General features: G+C 46.1%; 1 protein-coding gene across 3 annotated transcripts in view; it reads right to left on the bottom strand.

Moving 5' to 3' along the window:
* The window catches only part of LOC116902185 (ubiquinol-cytochrome-c reductase complex assembly factor 1), an 89,794-nt gene that overhangs the window by 25,388 nt on the left and 44,890 nt on the right, over positions 1 to 19,516 (bottom strand). For all 3 annotated transcript variants that reach the window (XM_032904548.1, XM_032904551.1, XM_032904550.1), the window contains one exon: positions 15,827 to 15,935. In XM_032904548.1, coding sequence (XP_032760439.1) covers positions 15,827 to 15,935 — 109 coding nt within the window. The remainder of the gene's footprint in view (positions 1 to 15,826; positions 15,936 to 19,516) is intronic.

Here is a 19,516-nt window from a genome sequence, read left to right on the forward strand (position 1 = left end):
ACTGATAGTTTACCCCTTTTTATTTTTCTGATAGAAGTGTCTCTCCTTGGAGCAGGCAGGGGTCAAAAGTCCAACACCAAAACTATATATCTTTATAAGTCATGAGCAAAAAAGGCATTACGGCAGACAGTTATTAAAAAAAAGAAAGCCACAGTGACCAGCCGAGTAGGAGGTGTTAGAAAACTCACTCCAAATAATTTATTCACCGAGAACCACAAAGGGCTTCCCCAAGAACAGCAAAAACACCATTAATTTCCCTAGGACCCTCCCTTTCAAAGGGCTCCAAACACCACACATTTCATATTAAATTGTCCTTAAAGGCCTCAAAATAAGGGCCTATGCTTTCCCTAAGTACAAATGTAGAAACTAAAGCATGTGTGCCCACCATGGTTGGCCCAACCAATGCTAAGGGACTGAGCTGAGTGCCGGCTGTGCCTGATTCAGGCCTCCTGGTAGAGGGTTACAAAGACCAAAAACACCACCTCCATCCCTCACAAGGATGAAAAACAGGATCTCTATTCTCCAGAGCATTGGACTCAGCAGGGCACCTAAGTTTATGTTTAGGTGAAATGCTTTTCAAAAGAAAGGCCTTACACAGCATCAAGTGTTCCCACTCACCAATGCCTCAAATCCTGAAGCACTGAACCTGTACTAAGTTGTACTGTTCAATCACCCAACACCGTGCGACTAACAGAAGAAGGGATGAAGGCAAGAAGAAGTAAAGAGATTTGCCAAGGGTCCTAAAGCCAAATGGGGCAGTGACACAGTTAGGTCCCAGGTCCTTCTGGGTGCAAGTCAAGGAGCTTCAGGGTGACTGCCTTGGGAGCTGGGAGCTGGTCTCCCACACAGACTCCTGCTGGGGAAGGGCCTCTGTCTGGGACCCCTGAAGAAGGGCACTGCATAGTAACAGCACCCAGAACTTGCCTGACAGCTCTATACTCTATTTTGCAAACTGTGGAAACCAAGAAAGAAAATGCTGGGCTTAGAGGGAAGAGAGTGGCAGGCCACAGACCCCAGGCCAGAGAGACTACTGAAAACCAAGGTCAGTCATGGGGACTGCCTGAACCCTAATAAAGGCCAGGGAGACAGTTGGAAGAAGGAGAAGGGCTCCCATATTGTGAGAGCAAAGTTGAACCTTGAGCTAAGGAAGCCTAGGTGTCTAGCCCCCAGATTGGCACCTTCTTCCTCAATTCAACCACAAATGTCCTTCTGTAACTGTTTTAAAATACTGATCTCAACCAAACAGAATAGGAACTAAAGCCTTTAGTGGAACCAGCCCCTATGTACACCAGCAGCTGGTTATGTGATCTTAGGATGGATTATTCATGTTGCCATCCACACACACGATTCATTTATTTACTTTATAGTATTAGTATCTAGATTGTACCTACTTCCAAAAGAGGTTCAACGTAACCTAAAAATATATACGATGTCTACAAGGACAGAGGTTTTGAACTGCTCAGAACTGGCCAGTGACTCTAGAGTGGGCACAGGGGGATGCTCTGCTCTCCTGCCTTAGCTCTCGCCTCGGATGCAAATCATGGTGCCTTCGAGGCACCCTGCACTCAGCTGTAGGGATAAAGGAGGTGACAAGGTCTGCAAGCCATCGGCAAACCATCTGGCTCCTACATAGTATACCTCTAACTAAAACAAAAGCCAAAGAGGCGAGAAAGAGCGTGTGTGAGAGAAAGGGGCCAGTGACCAGTCCTGCCAAAGCGTCTAAATAAGGGAAGCTCGGTGCTGACTGGGGTCACAGCGCAAGGGAGGCTGGACTGTCACAGCGACTGTCACAGCGTTCTCAGTTTAAGGAAGGAAGCCAGTAAGGTCCTGTAAGCAGGGCTTCCAGGTACTGTACCCTCGAGTAAATGCAAATGTGTATTTTTACACACACACACACACACACACACACACACACACACACACACACACACACACACACACACACACACACACACACACACACTCTCCATTTCTCCGCCAGCAGGAAGAGGGGTGAATGGTTCTCCAGGGCCCACTGCCCCTCAGACACCACACAGCTGTAGCCTCCAGTGAGGTACTGCAAGAGTTAAAACATTTTTGTGCCAATATTTTAAGAGTGCAGAAGGTTCCAAATTACATGTAAAATAAACAATGCCAGACTGTGAAAACTCTTGGCTGCAACGTTCTCTGATGTTAACAAGAGTTTCTTTATTACTGTAACCTTTCAGAAGTGAATAAAAATTATTTCTCTGCCCTAGTTTTGCCCTCCAGTAAAAGTGAAGCGAACAGTGAACGTGGAAAGAGCTGCACAATGACCCCTCCTGAAGGCTGGGGGCTGGGAAGGCGCCGCCGAAAACAAAGCCTTCCACATATATCCCTTTCTTAAAGTATAAAAAAAAAAAAAGCATTTATTTTTTTGAGGGTGTGCATGCATGTGTAGAGGTCAGAGGTGAGCTTACAGGAGTGGGTTCTCTCCTTCCACCATGTGGGGCCTGGGATAGAGCTCAGGTCATTAAGCCTGGTGGCTAGTGCCTTAAAAATGCTCTAAGTCTGAGGCCAACCTGGTCTACATAGAGAGTTCTAGGTCAGCCAGGGCTACAGAAAGAGACAAACAAAAGAACCCAAAACAAGGAAGAGGGTTTGTGTGTGGCCAGTTTTCAGGACGAAATTTAGCCTTTTGCTGACTCTAATACATCTGTAGTGATCGGGCATGCAGAGGGACAGAGGATCAAAGTGGAACCTTACAGGGAACCTGCTGTCACCAGCATGGGAAAAGGAACAAGGCCCACAAAGGAAGTCCCTGCCCTTGCACGTCACTCTGTAACACTTACCCAGAAAGCCATCTCAAATGTCATCTGCCCTGAGCTCTTCTCCTCTGGCATTCAGTCATTTAAACACTGGCATTTCTCAATATTATAATTTTGTTTATGTTTGCCCTCTGCTAGACTAGGAAGTCTTAGTCATCCTTGTATCTCTAGTGTTTAACATAGTAGCTGGAAGCTAGCAGGCCATGATAAAATAGACAGATGTACAGATAGCTAGCTAGCTAGACAGACAGATACAGATAAACAGACAGATAGAATTTTGTGCCCGATGAACTACTTCTATTAGAAAAAAAGCAAGAATACAAGCAGCTCTGGAACTTAATACAAGGCCAGCTTTTTAGTTCTCTCGCTGCAGAATGTTGAGTCTGGAAACGTATGTGAAGAGTCTCTAACTCGCTTCTCAGAGACTTGGCTTCGTCGAGCTGCACCCAGACAGTGACCAGGCTGCCTAAGACTTCGTTCTTTACACCACCCCCAAACCACCCTTTCATTAGCCTGAAATGGTAGTAATAGTTCATTTGCTGGTAGGATGAGGAATGTGATTAGACTGCATATTGTAAGAATGTTATTTCAAGACAAACAAGCCAGGGTTGTGTGGCTCAAAAGTCAGAAATGTGTGTATACTGCTCTCGAAGAGGACCCAAGTTTGAGTCTCAGAACCCAGGTTTAGCGGCTGACACCCATCTGTAGCTCCGGGGGTGGAGGTGGGGTGATCTGGCGCACTCTTCTGTCCTCTTTTGGTACTGCACTCAAGTGCACATACACACAGACACATAATTAAAAACAAAAAATAATCTATAAACAAACTATGGACATAATGCTAGTAATTAGAACCACCTGAGATAACAACATTGTTTCCCATTAAAGCTAGAAGACAGTCACCACTGACCCAGTGAATCCCAAGAGAATAGAAACATGTTCAGACAAAAACTTGAGCCAATTGTCCAGGGTATAATGCAATGTGATCAGACTATTCATAAAGAGAAATACTGTAGCAAAGCAAGCTACAACACAAGCAGACCTCAAAGAGTCAAACACCCAAGGCTGCATATTACATTACTTTGCTGATTCTGAGATGAAAGGTTAGGAACAGGCAATCCCATAGAGACGGCAAGAGGGCTAGGGAAATGGAGAAGGGAATGAGGGTTATGAGCACAGGGCTTCTTTCTGAGGTGATGGGGGAGTGACTTGTGAGAGTCAGTTCTCTTCCACCATGTATGTTCCTGGGGTCAAACCTAAGGTCATCAGGCTTAGTGGCTGAGCCATTTCATCAGCCCCAAAACACATTTAAAATGTTGAATGAAAGAAGAATTATGTATCCACTTTTGTTTGAGGAGAAAATGGAATTTTTCCTTGTGGGAACTAACAGTCTAATGGGAGGAGCCAGGAGCAATGAACCGAGATGTTCAGGACTAGTGCTTCAGTGCCACGAGACAGGAGTTCTAGAAGTCAGAGGAAGAAGTTAAGTGATAGCAGTTGTCTTGATGCCAACACTCAAACTGGGGCTTTCAACACTGACCTTATTCAGCAGGACAGAACAGTGATCAGGGCAGGGCTGGTGTGAGGGTGAGGGTGGAGGTGGGGGTGGGGTTGGAGGTGGGGGTGGGTGGATAGCACCTCGGAGGCTGAGGGGGACCTTGGAGACTGAGTGTGGTAAGTTTTGGGGTTTCTGTGCATACTTGGTTAAGCTACCTACACTGAAGGGATGATCTCTTTTATACTGTGTGGAACTGTCCCTGTCAATCAAAAGCTGATGGCCTATAAAAAGGCAGGAAATAGAAGGTGGGAGTTCCAGTAGAGAGATTAGAACTCTGGGGGATAGTCAAGCACGGGAAGATTCCCTGCCCATACTCAGAGGAAGTCAGACGTATGAAAATGAGGAGAGGGGACCAGCCCTATGGCAGACATAGAATAGTATAAATGAGTTAATATAAGTTACAAGCTAGTTGGAAAACCAATCTAACTTATGGTCTCGCCATTTATTAAATGAATAAGCCTCCCAGACGTTATTTGGGAACCAGGGCACAGGAAGAGCCCACAGTTATGCTACATGAAAAAGTCTTCTGGAAGACGCCTGCATCCTTACTCCTGGAAATGGCCTTCATATGAAAACAGATAAATGTATAGACATGATCAAGACTTTTAAGATATGGAAATCAATCCGGAAGGGCCCTAAGTGCATCCCATACATCCTAAAAGAGAGGCTGAGGGAGATTGAATCAGAGAGGAGAGGAGACGCAGCCAGAAGTCTAGGTATGCTGGCAGCCACCAGAGGCTAGCAGGGTAAGGAGTAGACTCTTCCCTAGAGTCACCAGAGGACACCTGCATCCAGAGAAATTAATTCTTTTTTTGGCCTCTAGGTCCTAGAGTCTAGGACTATGGGAGGATACATTTCTGTCGTTTCAGGCTACCAAGTGTGTGATAGTAAAAGCTATAACTGCTACTGGAAACGAATATACTGGTCTCCCTGGTCTCTGGTTTCCTCATCTGTAATGTGAGAGTAGAGTGCAGTCTCACAGATAGACAGTTATAAGATAGTAAAAGCCACAGTTCTCGTAAAGTACACAGTAAAGAGAAAGCAGTGAGTGAATGTAGCTGTCACCATTGCACCCAACCCATTCGTGCATGCCCACACCCTATCCCAGCAAGCAAGGAGAGCACTGAGAACTGACGCCCAGACAGCCTGGGTTCCCCAGTCAGTTTCTGGTTGTACTTATCTCTCTGTCTCTCCGTTAGGTAAAAGATAGGGTCAGACTAGGAACAGTGGTTCTGAAACAGACGGGTTTGTTTTAAAATCTTGTCTTATGTTGCTTTTTTATTATTGTGATAAAACAGCGATAAGTATAGGATTTGGGCTTATGGTTCCAGAGGAAGAGAGTCCATGATGGGGGGGGGGTGGTGGTGGCAGGAGGCAGTCATAGGCTGGAGTAACAAACAAGCTGAGGGCTCACATCCTGAACTGCAAAGAGGAAGCAGAGGGAGCAAACCTAGGAGGGCAAGAGGCTTCCTCCAACAAGGCCACACCTCCTAAACCTACCCAAAAAGTGCCACCAACCAGGGACCAAGTGTTCAAGCATCTGAAGGTCCCACGGAGGACACTCTCATAGTTTCCCATCCAGCTGATGCTTAGCAAATCCCCAAGTGATGCCGAGGCTTCAGGTATGCGAACAAAAATCTGGGACTCCCGACCAGTCAGCTCACGACTCCTTTTTAGGTCAGAGTTTAAGATTCCCAGCAACATCTGGTGGGTGTGTAGCATCCAAACACAGGCCTTGGGACAATCTTCTTTTCCTGAGGCAGGGTCTGAAGGGGTGAGCATGAGGTATGTGGTACAGACTGGTTTTTAACTTTTCGACTGCGCAGGACAAGAAATCTCACACACAGTTGGGAACAGGGGGAGGTGGTCCTCTTATCCGGCAAGCTGGCCCCATTTTAATTTATCTCAATCCCGCCTTTCTGCCTCTCCACCAGACCCCTCCCCCTCGTGCCCTCCTCTAGAAACACATCTAGGTGTCTCCTGAATTCATTTATTGGCTTTGCCATGGGCAGCATAATACTGCCTTTGTTGGTCTCCTGGCCCAGCCTCTCGAGCCCGTGTTCAGCCTTCCTGTTCTGTTCCTCTTAAAAAAACATAACCGAGAAGTCTCTGAAAAATAATTGTAAGATCAACTGAGGCAAATTCCCACGACGTGGAGACATCGAGCTCTAACTGCTGGGAGACAACAAAGGCACAGCTCGAGGAGCTGGGCCACGCGCACCTGTCTCTTCTCCCTCAACCTCTGGTAGTTCTGGGTAGGAACGCCCTGCCTACGGGATTCGACATTCCTCATCAACCGGGATTCAGGCATTTCCAGATTTGAGGACAGCCACCCTCTTGGTGTTTGGTTACAAGACATCTCAGGGATGCTATGGGAACAGTGGGCACAGGAACGTCACAGCCGTGGTCCCCATGCTAGTTGTATGATCCAGGGTAAGACCCTGAATGTTGAACCTTCGTTTCCTTGACACAGAGCTGGGAAGGGCCTGATCCTCGTCAGTGGTATTTAAACAGCAATGTGCACAATCTTCGTGGATTGAAAAATCAAAGTTAAAAAAAACCTCCCAGGCCTTCCCTCCCCAGGCTAACAGTCTGAGGCTCATTTTCCTTATAAAGCAGATTGGAAGCATAACCACAGAAAGCCATGAGGCAGGGCGGGGAGAGAATAATGAGCCTTTTGTTGTGATGAGGGCATTAGGGAGATGAGCCCCAGAAAGCAAACCCAGGACTGATCAGAGAAGAGTCAGTCAGAAGATAATGATACGACCCAGTACCTATGCTCCCCGAACAAGAGTGTGCACTGAGGACCGGGACACCCTGCTGCCCAGAACACCAGGGACACCAGGATCCTTAGTTTATGTAATTTGAGTTAAATCAATTGTATAAATCAATTATGGCTCAAAAATTTATTACAGAGGGCGCTAGAGAGATGGCTTAGCAGATTAAGACCACTGGCTGCTCTTGCAGAGGACCTGGGTTCAATTCCCAACACCACACAAAGGCTCACCACCATCTGCAACTCCAAGTCCAGGTCTTCTGGCCTACTCAGGCACACATATGGTGTACGGCCATACGCACAGGTAAAATACATGCTAAATAAAAATTTTTAAATCTAATTTTTTCTTTTTTAAAAGACTTATTTATTTTTATTTATATGAATACCCTGCAGCTGTCTTCAGACACATCAGAAGAGTGCAAGGGACCCTGCTACAGATGGTTGTGAGCCACCATGCAGTTGCTGGGAACTGAACTCAAGACCTCTGACGGAGCAGCCAGCGATCTCAACTGCTGAACCAGCGCTCCAGCCCCCTAAATCTAATTTTTAAAAAATCTGTACAGAGGCCAGGAGATGGCTCAGTCAGTAAAAAGCTTGACATTCAAGCAAAAGGACCCGAGTTCAAATCCCCAGCACCTATAGTTAACATTTTAGGTTTAAACACCTGCCCCCCTATTTTTTTTGTTAAAATATTTGATAAACTGCAGATATCAAAACATTCTAGAGGGTCTAGGAGGGGGAAATGATGTAATCGTATTTTCATTTTTAAAAACTGCAAATAAAATATTAAAAGATTTTAATATTTTAGAAATATTCAATGTCTTATTTAAAAAAGAAAAAAAAAAGATAGCAGTCAGAAGCAGAGGCAGGAGAATCTCCATGAGTTAAGCTGGCCTGGTCTACATAGCAAGTTCAAGACAGCCTAGGCTACATAGTGAGAGTCTGGAGGGGGGGGGGAGAGGGGAGGGGAGAGTGGAGGGGAGGGGAGAGGAGAGAGAGAGAGAGAGAGACAGAGACAGAGACAGAGACAGACGGAGAGAGACAGAGAGAGAAAGAAGGAGGAGGAGGAGGAGGAGGAGGAAGAGGAGGAGGAGGAGGACGACGACCACGTTGGTTTATGAACCTACCAAAGGTTCTATGCACACTTGCAATGTTGTGCCCTATGTAGTAAAAGCACTCAGATCTCTGGCATGAGAGGGTCATGATCAGATGCAGGAAGAAGACTGAGGAAGAAGGCCTCACATGGCAGGGGGCTGCCAGGATTGGGAATAGCCAAGAATTCCTTCAGAAGTGACTTGCAATAAAGCAAGATGATGCAGGCCCGACGTGAGGCAATGGGGCCACTGAGAATCCAGTGGAGACAGGTGAAGCACGCACCCAGCAAGGCGAGCAGAGGCAGAGGAGGCAGGACTCAAGGATGACTAAGAATTCAGCTTAGGAGGCTCAACTAACGATGGTGACATCAGAAGGGAGACAGGAAGGATGTCTCATGGGGCTGTTTGTCCTTTGACTCCTGACTGTGAGACTTATTTGGAAGAAGCATTGGCAGCCCCTGAAAGGTGAGCTGGAAAATGACTCTGGCTGGCTATATCTGTCACTCCCACGTCCCTGCACTCACCTCTCACCCTGTTATGACTGTGAACAGGGGACATCAAATGAAACCAGGCAAAGGAAACAAGGACTGGAGGGGAAGCCTGGTCCCTTGAAAGGAGAGCTGAGCTAGGAGCAGTCAGTGTAGGAGCACTAACAACTGTGGGAGATGCTTTTCTTCATCCACCTTGTGGGCCCTGGGGTTAGAACTCCAATTGTCTGCCTTGGCACAAAGCACCCTGACTTGCTAAGCCACCTAACTTCTTGCTGGCCTCTAGCAAGGGCTCTGAAAAATAGAATGAGGTCACTGTTCCTCTATAGAAATACTATGAAGTAGGGGATCCAACTAAAGAAATGCAATTTGAAAGAAACTTATTGCTATGAATTGAAAATAACAAAAAGATCAAATTCATTTTTTTATCCACTCAGAGCTCAGGAATACCACAGTCTGTAACTGAAGGTTGGAATGGCACTACAGATAAATGACCAAGTGTACTGGGAATTCCATGCTGCAATTCATTTTCAACAAGGAAAGGCTTATCAATCTTCTCTCAAGGACTTCTGGCAAAATGAAGTGAATCCAGGAGAGCCTGGTGGCACAAGCTCCCCAAGAGGCTGAGGCATGAGGATCGAAGTTCAAGGTCTAACTAACTGAGCTGTAGAAGTTCAAGGCCAACCTGGGTAACTTAGTAAGACCCTGTTCTAAAAATAAAGAGCAAAAAGGAAGGCTGAGGCCCTAGACCAATGACAGACTCCCTGAGCATGCTCAAGGTACTAGATTGGATCCCTAGTATTGTGGGAGGCTGGGGGTAGGGGGTGTGAACCAGAGAGCCACTCAGAAGGACAAGTGATTGAGCCATCAGACTAGTGATATGTTATGGGTCCTGGGCACAGGTGCCAAATTGGTTGGCAAACTAATTACTTGCTTGAATGCTCCCTTATGAGGTTTTTAGAAACTTACATGGACAAAGAGTGTACCTCCAGGGGTAGGTACCCCCTCTGTGAACTCAGCTCAAATTCATAAGCCAGTCCCCAATGAAAAAGTATGTTGCCTTCTAAGGATTTAGCTTTGGGGCTAGAGAGGGGGCTCAGCTATTCCAAAGGACCTGAGTTAGGTTCCCGGCACCATCAGGGCTCACAGCCACCTGTTACTGTAGCTTCTGGGGATCTAACACTTTCTTCTGGCCTCTGTGGACACACCTGGGGCACACACACACACACACACACACACACACACACACACACACACTTTTAAGATCTAAAAATTTCTCTTTCTTCCAATATTTATTCTAATAACTGAGTGTCCAATTCCAATAGCTTAGGTCACTTAAAAACCTTCCAGGGAGCTAATCTATTTCCGTGGCATCCAGCTCAAAGGGTTCTTTATTTGCACACACCATTTATACTCATGATCATAAAATCCATCTTTAAAGCAGTTCCTATATCTTGACGCCTTTGACACTGAGTTTTAATCCTGACCTTGGGATGCAAAGCACAGCACAGTAAACAGGAATTTAAGATTTTCCCCTTTATTTTAAGTGCTAGGGATTACACTCAAGTTCCCATGAATGCTAGGTAAGCATTCTACCACTGAGCTCTGTCCCCTGGCCCTCTTCAGAAATCTTTATGGGGAGGAAGAACACAGGGAGAAGGGGCTATTTGAAACTTGGAAGACTGGAAGGAGATTTTTCAGAAACTCTAAAGTCTTTGTTAATGTCCAAATCCCACCTTTGAAACATAAAATACCCTATTATAAGCTCAGGTTTAAAAAAACAAAAACAAAAACAATCAACTCCAGTAGGAACAGAAAAGCCCAGGGAATAGAAACATACAAGTTGAAGGTAGGGGGCCGGTAGGATGGCTCAGCAGTGTGTGCCCGCTGCCGAGTCTGACAAAGTAGGCTATTCAAGTCATTACTGCACTTGTGGGGAGGGAGAACTGGATTGGTCTCAATCTGGCTCAGGTACTGGGGAGGAAGTGAGGGCCATCTAGATGTACACCCTGACTGAGGAAAAGACACAAGACAGGGACAGCGAGGCACCTGGCTTAGCTGGCAGGGTGGGTGTGTGAATCTCAGAGAGTGCTTAGTCAGTGCCAGGCGTCGTGCTAGAAGCTGCATGTGCTTAAGGTGCGAGAGGCACTGTGGGAAGTGAGTTAGGCATTAGCATAGATCACAGAGTGTGACCAGGGAGGAGCATGCAGAACAGCAGGTCTGATAGGCAAGGCGAATCTTTATGGGGAGGAAGAACATGGGAGATGGGCTATTTGAAACTTGGAAGATTGGCAGGAGATTTTCAGAAAATCTAAAGCCTATGTTAATATCCAAATCTGGCAAATCCGAAGGTTCGAAGAGACCACTTTGTGCCAGGGTTCGCTACCAACTCTTCCCTCTCTGTGCTACCCCATCAAGCAGCTCTGCTACAGGATAGGGGGCCCGAAAGCGACAGGAGATTTACTCTTATTCTGGAATTACCCCTGGCAAGAAGTCATCTATCTGAAGTCTTACTGAGGCGACCTGGCTGTAAGGAACCACCGATGAGAAGAAATTGTAAGTCCTTTAACTATTACCCGTCCCCACCCCTTCCCCCTTGGCTTGGAAAGCTCAAACCTGCCCATTGTGAGCCGCAAGGTGGAGATGTCTGGCAGAGCAGACCTGACAGGAAGCCGTTTCGCCAGCCTACGGTTACCATTAACACTCTGAGCCACTGCCTTGAGCTAATTCGTGTTTGTTTTTGAAGTTTGGTTGAAATGTCACAAATGGAAAAATGAAGTAAAGCTCCCAGTTAGCCCCAAGACTGGACACACCTGGTGCAAGCCCAGCAAAAGACACTTACTTCATTAGCAGGAGAGGCTGGGTGAAATTTACATCTGAAATCTGCCTGCAGCAAGAGAAAGTGCTGAGGCCAAAGGGCTGTCTGTTTTTACAGCTGTGTCAAGTCCTGGTTCTTACTCCTACCACCACTCAGGAGCGCGGCAAGGGCCCAAGGAAAAATGGTCTCCAACCTCTTCAGCTGCAACTCGGCTCACAAAGGTTTTTAAGAACCAGTTAATGAAATAAAACAAGACCAGATGAGGTGATATAATGAACTTTATTTCCACAGCTAATTTATATGTTTAAATCTCGAATATTGGGGTTTTTTTTCCTTTTAAAAAGTCAGAACACTAAATTATTGATGTGATTTTTGTAACCTCAAATTTAGCAGTTGCTTTTTGTACTGGCTTCACCAGTGACATGTGAGTCTGCACCATGTGCCGTAACAGTTGCGCTTCTTAGAAGCTGATGAAAAGCAAAATTTCCCTCTTGCGTGAAACCAGAACTTGAATACCAAATAAGTTCTTGATAGGAATTCTAGTTTCAAAGGAATTCTTGATGAAAATTTCTGATTCGTCATCAGTTTGCAAGAGGCAATTTTGGCCCTTAAGCTCTGCCACACCCATCCACTAAAAGTAATGGCTTCTAAGAATTCTTTGGCATGAGAAAAACCACCACAACACTGACTGGCTTTATAAGTTTTACTTTTTCTATGGCTTTTCTTACAGAAGTATACCCGGAATGCCAAATGACACAGAAAGATTTGCAAATTACCACCTTTAAATCTGCGTTTTCGCAAAGCTGAGAAGAAACTCTGCAGCTGCATAGTTAGTTAGCACTCTGCGCCTGCTTCTGTGTCTGCTGAGCACTGGGAATGCTGTCCGTCGGGGGAGCCCCGGGCCAGACTCTCTTTGTTCCACCTACTGCTTTTCTTAAGTCACAAGTCCCACTGCTGCAGGCTGTGCCCTAACAGACTGACGCCCCTATACCTGCCTCGAACTCGTAAGGGTTAATACACAACTGTCCTTTCTGTAGAAAAGGTACCTGTTTATACCACCAAGGTAGAGGGGAGGGGTCGTGTCAAGTACACTGAAGAGTAGTACTTACCCAAGTCCTCTACGTGTCTAGTTTGAAACACTACCTTTCATTTAGAATTTTTGCCAGAGCTTGGGCATTTCTCATCATGACAGTAATGTAGGATCCTATACTAGGGAAATCACTAACATCTTGCCATCTGAAGTGTGGTTGCCACCTCTCACACCCCTATTAACACAGGCATAACCTGAAAATTTGTTTTAAAAAAGGAGACACTCTACACTGGTTGTGGTGGTGGATGCCTGCAATTCTAGAACGTGGAAGGTGGAAGCAAAAAGCCCAGACATCCAAGGTCATCCTCGACCATGTAGTGAGTTCAAGGTCAGTCTGGGTTACATGAGATCCTGTGAAAGAACAAGGCAAAGAAGAGGGAAAAGCTCAGACTGGGGATAAGGCTCAGTGGTGTCTAGCATGCTGGGTTCATTTCCAGCACAACATAAAACACAAGGCATGACGGGGCACACCTACACTCTCCACATTTGGGAGGTGGAGGTCAGAGGACCCAAAGTTTAAGGCCATCCTGAGGTACATAGTGAGTTCAAGGCCAGTCTGGGACATGCTGGAAAAGAGAGAGAGAGGGAGAGAGGAAGAAAGGAAGTAAGGAAGTGGGGTCGGGGGAGGGAAAGTAGATTCTCTGGCCCTGGTCAGAAACTTTCCAAACCACATTGTTTCTTTATCAAGACCCCAGATAGATTGAGGGGCACTATACCACCCTGTAGGATGACACATTCTCTAGAACAATCCAAATGGGCCAGATAGAGGAGAAAAATTAAAGACTCTTGTAGGACAGTATCAGAAAGGAGTGAGTCAAATAACATTTATCTAATAAGGTATCTTAAAATAGAATATATTAACATGGTGGACTAATCCCAGTAATTGGGAGGCAGATGAAGGTGGATCTCTTGAATACAAGGCCAGCCTGGTCTACATAGCAAGTTCTAGACTAGCCAGGGCTATATAATGAGACCCTGTCTCAAACAAACAGACCCAACTGAACATACCAAAGGCTGAGGTTTAATTTATGCACTCCTTCAACTCAACTCATCCTATTTATCCATTTGATGTTACACATAGGCATAAAATAGGTCAGTTTCCTGCTTTCATAAAGTTCACAGTGAGGTAGGAGGGAGATTACACACAAAGCACCACAGGGAAGGCTCCTAGTGTCGACTGCTGTTATATATGGAAGAGAAAATCTGTGGCAGAGGGTGTAATTAAAAGAAATTCCTGTGGTCTAGAAGTCAGCAATTTCTGGATTATTGGGCTATTTGGGATAGGACAGCTGTGGCTCACATGGCCCTGCTGGTCCCACTGCCAGCAGAGTTCAGTCAACAGAGATAAGCAAAACAGGTTCATCTCATGGAAGAGCTTCTAACGCAACGCCTGGCAGTCAGCACGGGCTTTGGCTGGCTGGAGGGTACGACTAGTCATCGTTAGTTGGGTGATCTGAAATGCCAACACTGCCCCAAGTCCAGTGGGTGCTGCCACAGAAGAGAGCAGTAAACACCTGAGGACACAGGAAGTCCGGCTGTGTGACCTGCTTAGTCTGCTGACCTCCGTCTGATGGCAAAGAAAGCCGGCAAGCAGGCCAGGGGAGAAAGGAAACAAGGACAAAGGGAACAGTTATAAAAAGAGCTCAGCAGGGCCAGAGGCATGGCTCAGTGGTTCTTGAAGAGGATCAGGGTTCGGTTCCCAGCACCCACATGGTGGCTAAGGGGTACCGAGGGTAAGGGGATTAGAGGGACCTAACACCTTCTTCTGACCAGCTTGAGCTCCTGCATACATGTCGGAACACACACACACACACACACACACACACACACACACACACACACACACACACACACTAACAGATCTCATTGAGACTCCAAAGCAGATGATGATGACTGCAGGTTCAACTGCTGTTGCCCTTTCTTAGAATGAACAGCAAGAGGGGTTGGGGATTTAGCTCAGTGGTAGAGCGCTTGCCTAGGAAGCGCAAGGCCCTGGGTTCGATCCCAGCTCTGAAAAAAAAAACCAAAAAAAAAAAAAAAAAAGAATGAACAGCAAGGCCATTGCCACGCTGTCTCCCCAGAGTGTCATGCTAATGTCCATAAAGATACTTAAAGGCAAACCTAGGTCTCCTGTGCTCCTACACTACAGTTCCTTCAAAGACACGAGAAAGCCCTCAACCCAGAAGAACCCAGAGGTTTTCCAGGAGGAAACCCATACCTACACGCATGGTATAAGTCCCAACGGTTGCAATTTTATATGAAGAAAACTGTACATGGTGCTAACAGACAAAGCAGAGGAGCGTGTGAAAACGGGGCACTGAAAGTCAGCCACGACTGAACAGCCGCTCAGCACAGACAGCCTGTGAACAATGATATAAGTGAAAAGAGAGCTGTGTGGACGTACACGAGAATGAGGTCATGCAGAATAAAACAAACAAACATGCATGAGACTCAGTACCACGTATGTCCTACAGTGATCAGTTATTTTACACACATATGCACATGCACTTGTACACGTGTGCACTCGAGCACACACACACACACGAGCACGGGTGTGCACACTTGCACGCTCCATATTCCTTTTTCTCGGACTAACTACTAAATTTACTAAGGTCTTTATTTTCAATGGATACTTAGGCAGAATATTCTAGGTTGCTAGTGACCAGGGTTTTCCTCAATCCCTGAGGACTGCTGGCCTTCATCCCAGGATCTTCTCGTAAGGACAAACCTAGAGGGTCAGGTATGAGGGTGCGTGCCTACAATGCTAGCACTTAGATGGAGGCAGGAGAATCAGGAGTTCATAAGGTACACGAATCCATGTCTCAAGAAAATCAAAACCAACCAACCGATCAAAGAACTAAGGTAAAAGGGGAACTAATTCAAATACTGAAGTAATGTCAAGGGCAGTGTCCCTAAGTTAGATTACTATTTGGTTCCCCATTCTATCCTCTGCATCATCAGAACTCTCTCTACTTCTGTACACAAGATGTCCTCATACCAACAAACCACAATACTGTGCACAAACCCATAAATATCCGTGGTATGTCAGGCTCCCAAGGGGCAAGAAAAGTGACGCTAACTGAGCTGCCTCTCTGGTGTTCAGCAACACTTCACAGAAACCCAACAGCAAATCCACTCTAAAGCAGAAAGAACCCCAAACTCCGGTCAACCATTCCTTCATGGTGGTTGTCCAGGGTTGGCATCTGGGGAAGCACTCACCCCCATGACTCGGCCTCGCTGCTCCACATCTTCCCACATGAAATGAACGATGATCCGGCACATGTATTTCCCGGTGCGGCCTTCCTGCTTCATTCGGACCAGACACATCCTGAGGGAAAGCAAAACAGTCGCTGGACAACTGCATTTTCTATGCATTCACACAGAAGAGTGATTTCTAGTGTGGCGCACTGAATCAGAGCCCAAGCGTGAGCTTCTTGCCATGAATATCCGTGCTATGTGAAAGCCACAGCTTTAAGACAGGGACACTACAGGCACTGTACAGAAGCCCATCCCAAGTGTGCAGATTACATGTGACGATGTAAGCAGCACGCAGATGAGGATTCCTCGGAAGCTTCCCTCACACATGGAAAGAATCGCATGTGGTTGTTAGAGCATAATCAACCTGAATTCTCCACTCAGCTGGGGAAGATATCTGTTCACCACTAAAGGACTTTTAAATGTCGGCAAAAAATGTTCCTGTTCAGTGAAGTAGCCACCAGCTACTCGTGGCTACTGAGCTACTCCAAGGATTTCAAAGATACAGTAAGAAAAAATTACATTGTTATATTGCTCATTGAAATATTATTCCATATAAGTTTAAATATAATCTATCACTGAATCAGTTTCAGGTGTGAGGACCTGGCTTAGTAGTTAAGAGCACTGGCTCTGTAGACATGAGGAATGGAGTTAGAATCCCAGCGCCCACGTAAAAATGCTCGTGTGGCTGGGCATGCCTGTGACTGTGATGTCGGGGCTGGAGAGCTCCCTGCTCAGCTGGCTTTGCCCAAACCGTGAGCTGCAGAAGGACAATCGAGGGAGGAAGGTAACGTCTCCCTCCGGCCTCACATGTGGGTGTGTGCACACTCAAATGCACGCGCCGCTCGCCCCACTCCACCCCCACAGCAAAAACCTAACATTCTTTTCAAAATCACTTTTATTTCCTTTTCCTTTAAAAATGTAATTAGCAATGTAGAAACTCTCCCATTATATCTATGGCTTCCATTCTACTTGTCTTGGCTAATATCTGTTCGGCATACAGACACGAAGAATATCACAATTACATTTCTATAATTATCAGACCGTTCCCCAACTCGATGCGACTTCCACTGAAGGAAAGATCAGGTTTTTGTTTCTTTGTTGCTTTGTTTTGAGACGGGGGCCTCAGTCTGCGGTCCTGGAACTCTCTGTGTAGACCAGGCTGGCCTCAACCTCAAACTTAAGAGATCCTCCTGCCTCTGCACCCTGAGTGCTAGGACTAACAGTATGCACCATTTTTATTAATTTAAATATATATTCAGGAGTGGGGGAGATGGCTCAGTAGTTAAAAGCACATGCTACTCTTCCAAAGGACCAATAATCAGAGTTCGGTTCCCAGCATACACATCGGGAGACTCCCAACCACCTGTAAGTCAAACTCCAGGGGGATCTGAGGCCTCTGCCTCCTTGTTATACCAACACTCAAGTGACCAGCCCACCCACAGGGGCACATGTGCATGATTAAAAATAGTAAAAAAAGAATATATTCAAGGTTGCTAACTTTCCAAAGTATCCCTAATGTTATTCTTACGACCAAACGGAATTCTAGTGCTTTGAACTAGACATCAAGTGACCGCAACAGACCCGAAGGACAATTCCTGCTACGATTATAGAAAACCACATCTGAATTGACAAGCCTATCTCCACACAGAGCTTGCCGGACTGCAAGGGGCTGGAGAGATGGCTGAGCAGCTAAGTGTACGTGAGTGAGGCTCCGAGGAAGTCAGAGTGCGGAGGTCCACAGTGAATGTGTAGTTTGACCTGGGAATGGCCCTAGCTTGAGGACGCCAACGCCTCAGATCCACTGGGAAAATCGCAGGAGCCGTAGTTAGCCATTCGACCCAGGGCAAGAGGAATGGCAAAGCTTTTCTTGGGAGTCAAAGTTTGGATGACTATTGGTATGCACAAAGACAAAGACTAGCAACTGCAGCTTCCTCTCCGGAAATGTTTGAGACTGCAGGACTGCAGAGCTCCTCCTGAGACCAGCGAGCTTCTCCCCCTGGACTCGTGGAGGTACCAACACATTAGCTCCACTGTACCGGTGTCTGTCTGTCCACTCTTCATTTGCCCACTGCCCCAGCAGCCTGCATGTACACAGTGGCCTGTAACTGTAGCTTTAAGGAACCTAGTACCCTCTTCTTCTGGCCTCCTAAGGTACCCATACACATATACATAAACAAAACAAATCCTTAAAGGAAAATCAGCCAGGAGTAGTGGCATCTGCCTTTAGATCCAGCAAAGGTGGAGGAAATCTCTGTAAGTTCAAAGCCAGCCTGGTATACATAGAGTGATTCTGTCTCAAAGAGGGGGGTGGGGGGAGGAAAAATGAAGGAAGGAGGGAAGGAGGGAAGGAAGGAAGGAAGGAAGGAAGGAAGGAAGGAAGGAAGGAAAAGGAAAAATGGAGGGAAGGAAGGAAGGAAGAAGAGAAAAGAAAATCAACTAGCAGGTTCCTATTAGAACAGGCTCTGAGGACACACATGCAAATCCCAGTAGACAGGAGGTAGAGGCTAGAGGATTGGAAGTTCAAGGCCAGCATGAGCTACAGAGCAAGACCCTGTCTCACTACTCTTCTTTGTAAAAGAAAAGTCTACACGCAACATTGGAATGATTCCCGTGCAACCTGTCTCAGCATCCCCATGACTAAATCGGGGGAAAACATACTTATCAAATGGGCAGATGATGAGCTCATCACGAGAACAATGTGTTACATGACCCAACGTGAATGAAAGATAGCACCACAGTCTGTCTCCATGGACTGCACCACACAGAATCTGAGCAGGGAAAACACAGGGTCCTTTACTTGGGTCTAGGAGCTAAAACTCCAGAGGTCCAGGATATATGAGTCACAACTACCTATGTAAAAGAGCCTTAAAAAGGGAGGGAGGGGAGAGGAGAGAGAGAGCGCTAGGACACGCTCAATGCAAGTCAATAGGGATGCCGACCCCAAATTAATGTGCTTTAGATACTGAAGTATGCTCCCAATGTGCAAAGCGAGACTCCAAAGGTGCTTGGTACTGATTCTAATTTTGAACATTATATCTCAAGAGACAAGCAGTTCCAGTCATATTAAGGAGTAAGTTCTGTCCTCCTGCACCGTAGTGAGACTATAGCTAACAATAGTGCAGTGTATGTGAAGACGGCTAGAAGGAGCATTTTATATATTCTCACTCTACAGAAATAACACATGAGGCGGTAGGCACGTTGATGACTCTGGTTTGATTATAACGCAATGCACATGTGTCAAAGTATTTTTTTTTTTTTTTGGTTCTTTTTTTCGGAGCTGGGGATCGAATCCAGGGCCTTGCGCTTCCTAGGCAAGCGCTCTACCACTGAGCTAAATCCCCAACCCCGTGTCAAAGTATTATATAATCTATAAATATGTATGATGGGCCAATTAAAAATAAAATTAAAACTAATAGAAGAGGAGGAGAAAAAAAGACAGAGAGCAGACTGGCACAGCAGATAACGGCACTCGCCAGCCTGCCCTGACGAACACACATGCACACGAATAGTGGATAAAGAGATGTTGAGAGAAAGACCAAAGAGCATCTACCTCAGAGAAAGCAGGCGAGGGGCCTCAAATTTGTCTACTCAAGCATTAAAATCAAAACCAGAGGTTGGGTCAAAGAGAAAGTTTACTGAACAAAGTAAAAA

The sequence above is a fragment of the Rattus rattus genome, chromosome 5, assembly GCF_011064425.1.
Source record: "Rattus rattus isolate New Zealand chromosome 5, Rrattus_CSIRO_v1, whole genome shotgun sequence".
NCBI lineage: Eukaryota > Metazoa > Chordata > Mammalia > Rodentia > Muridae > Rattus > Rattus rattus.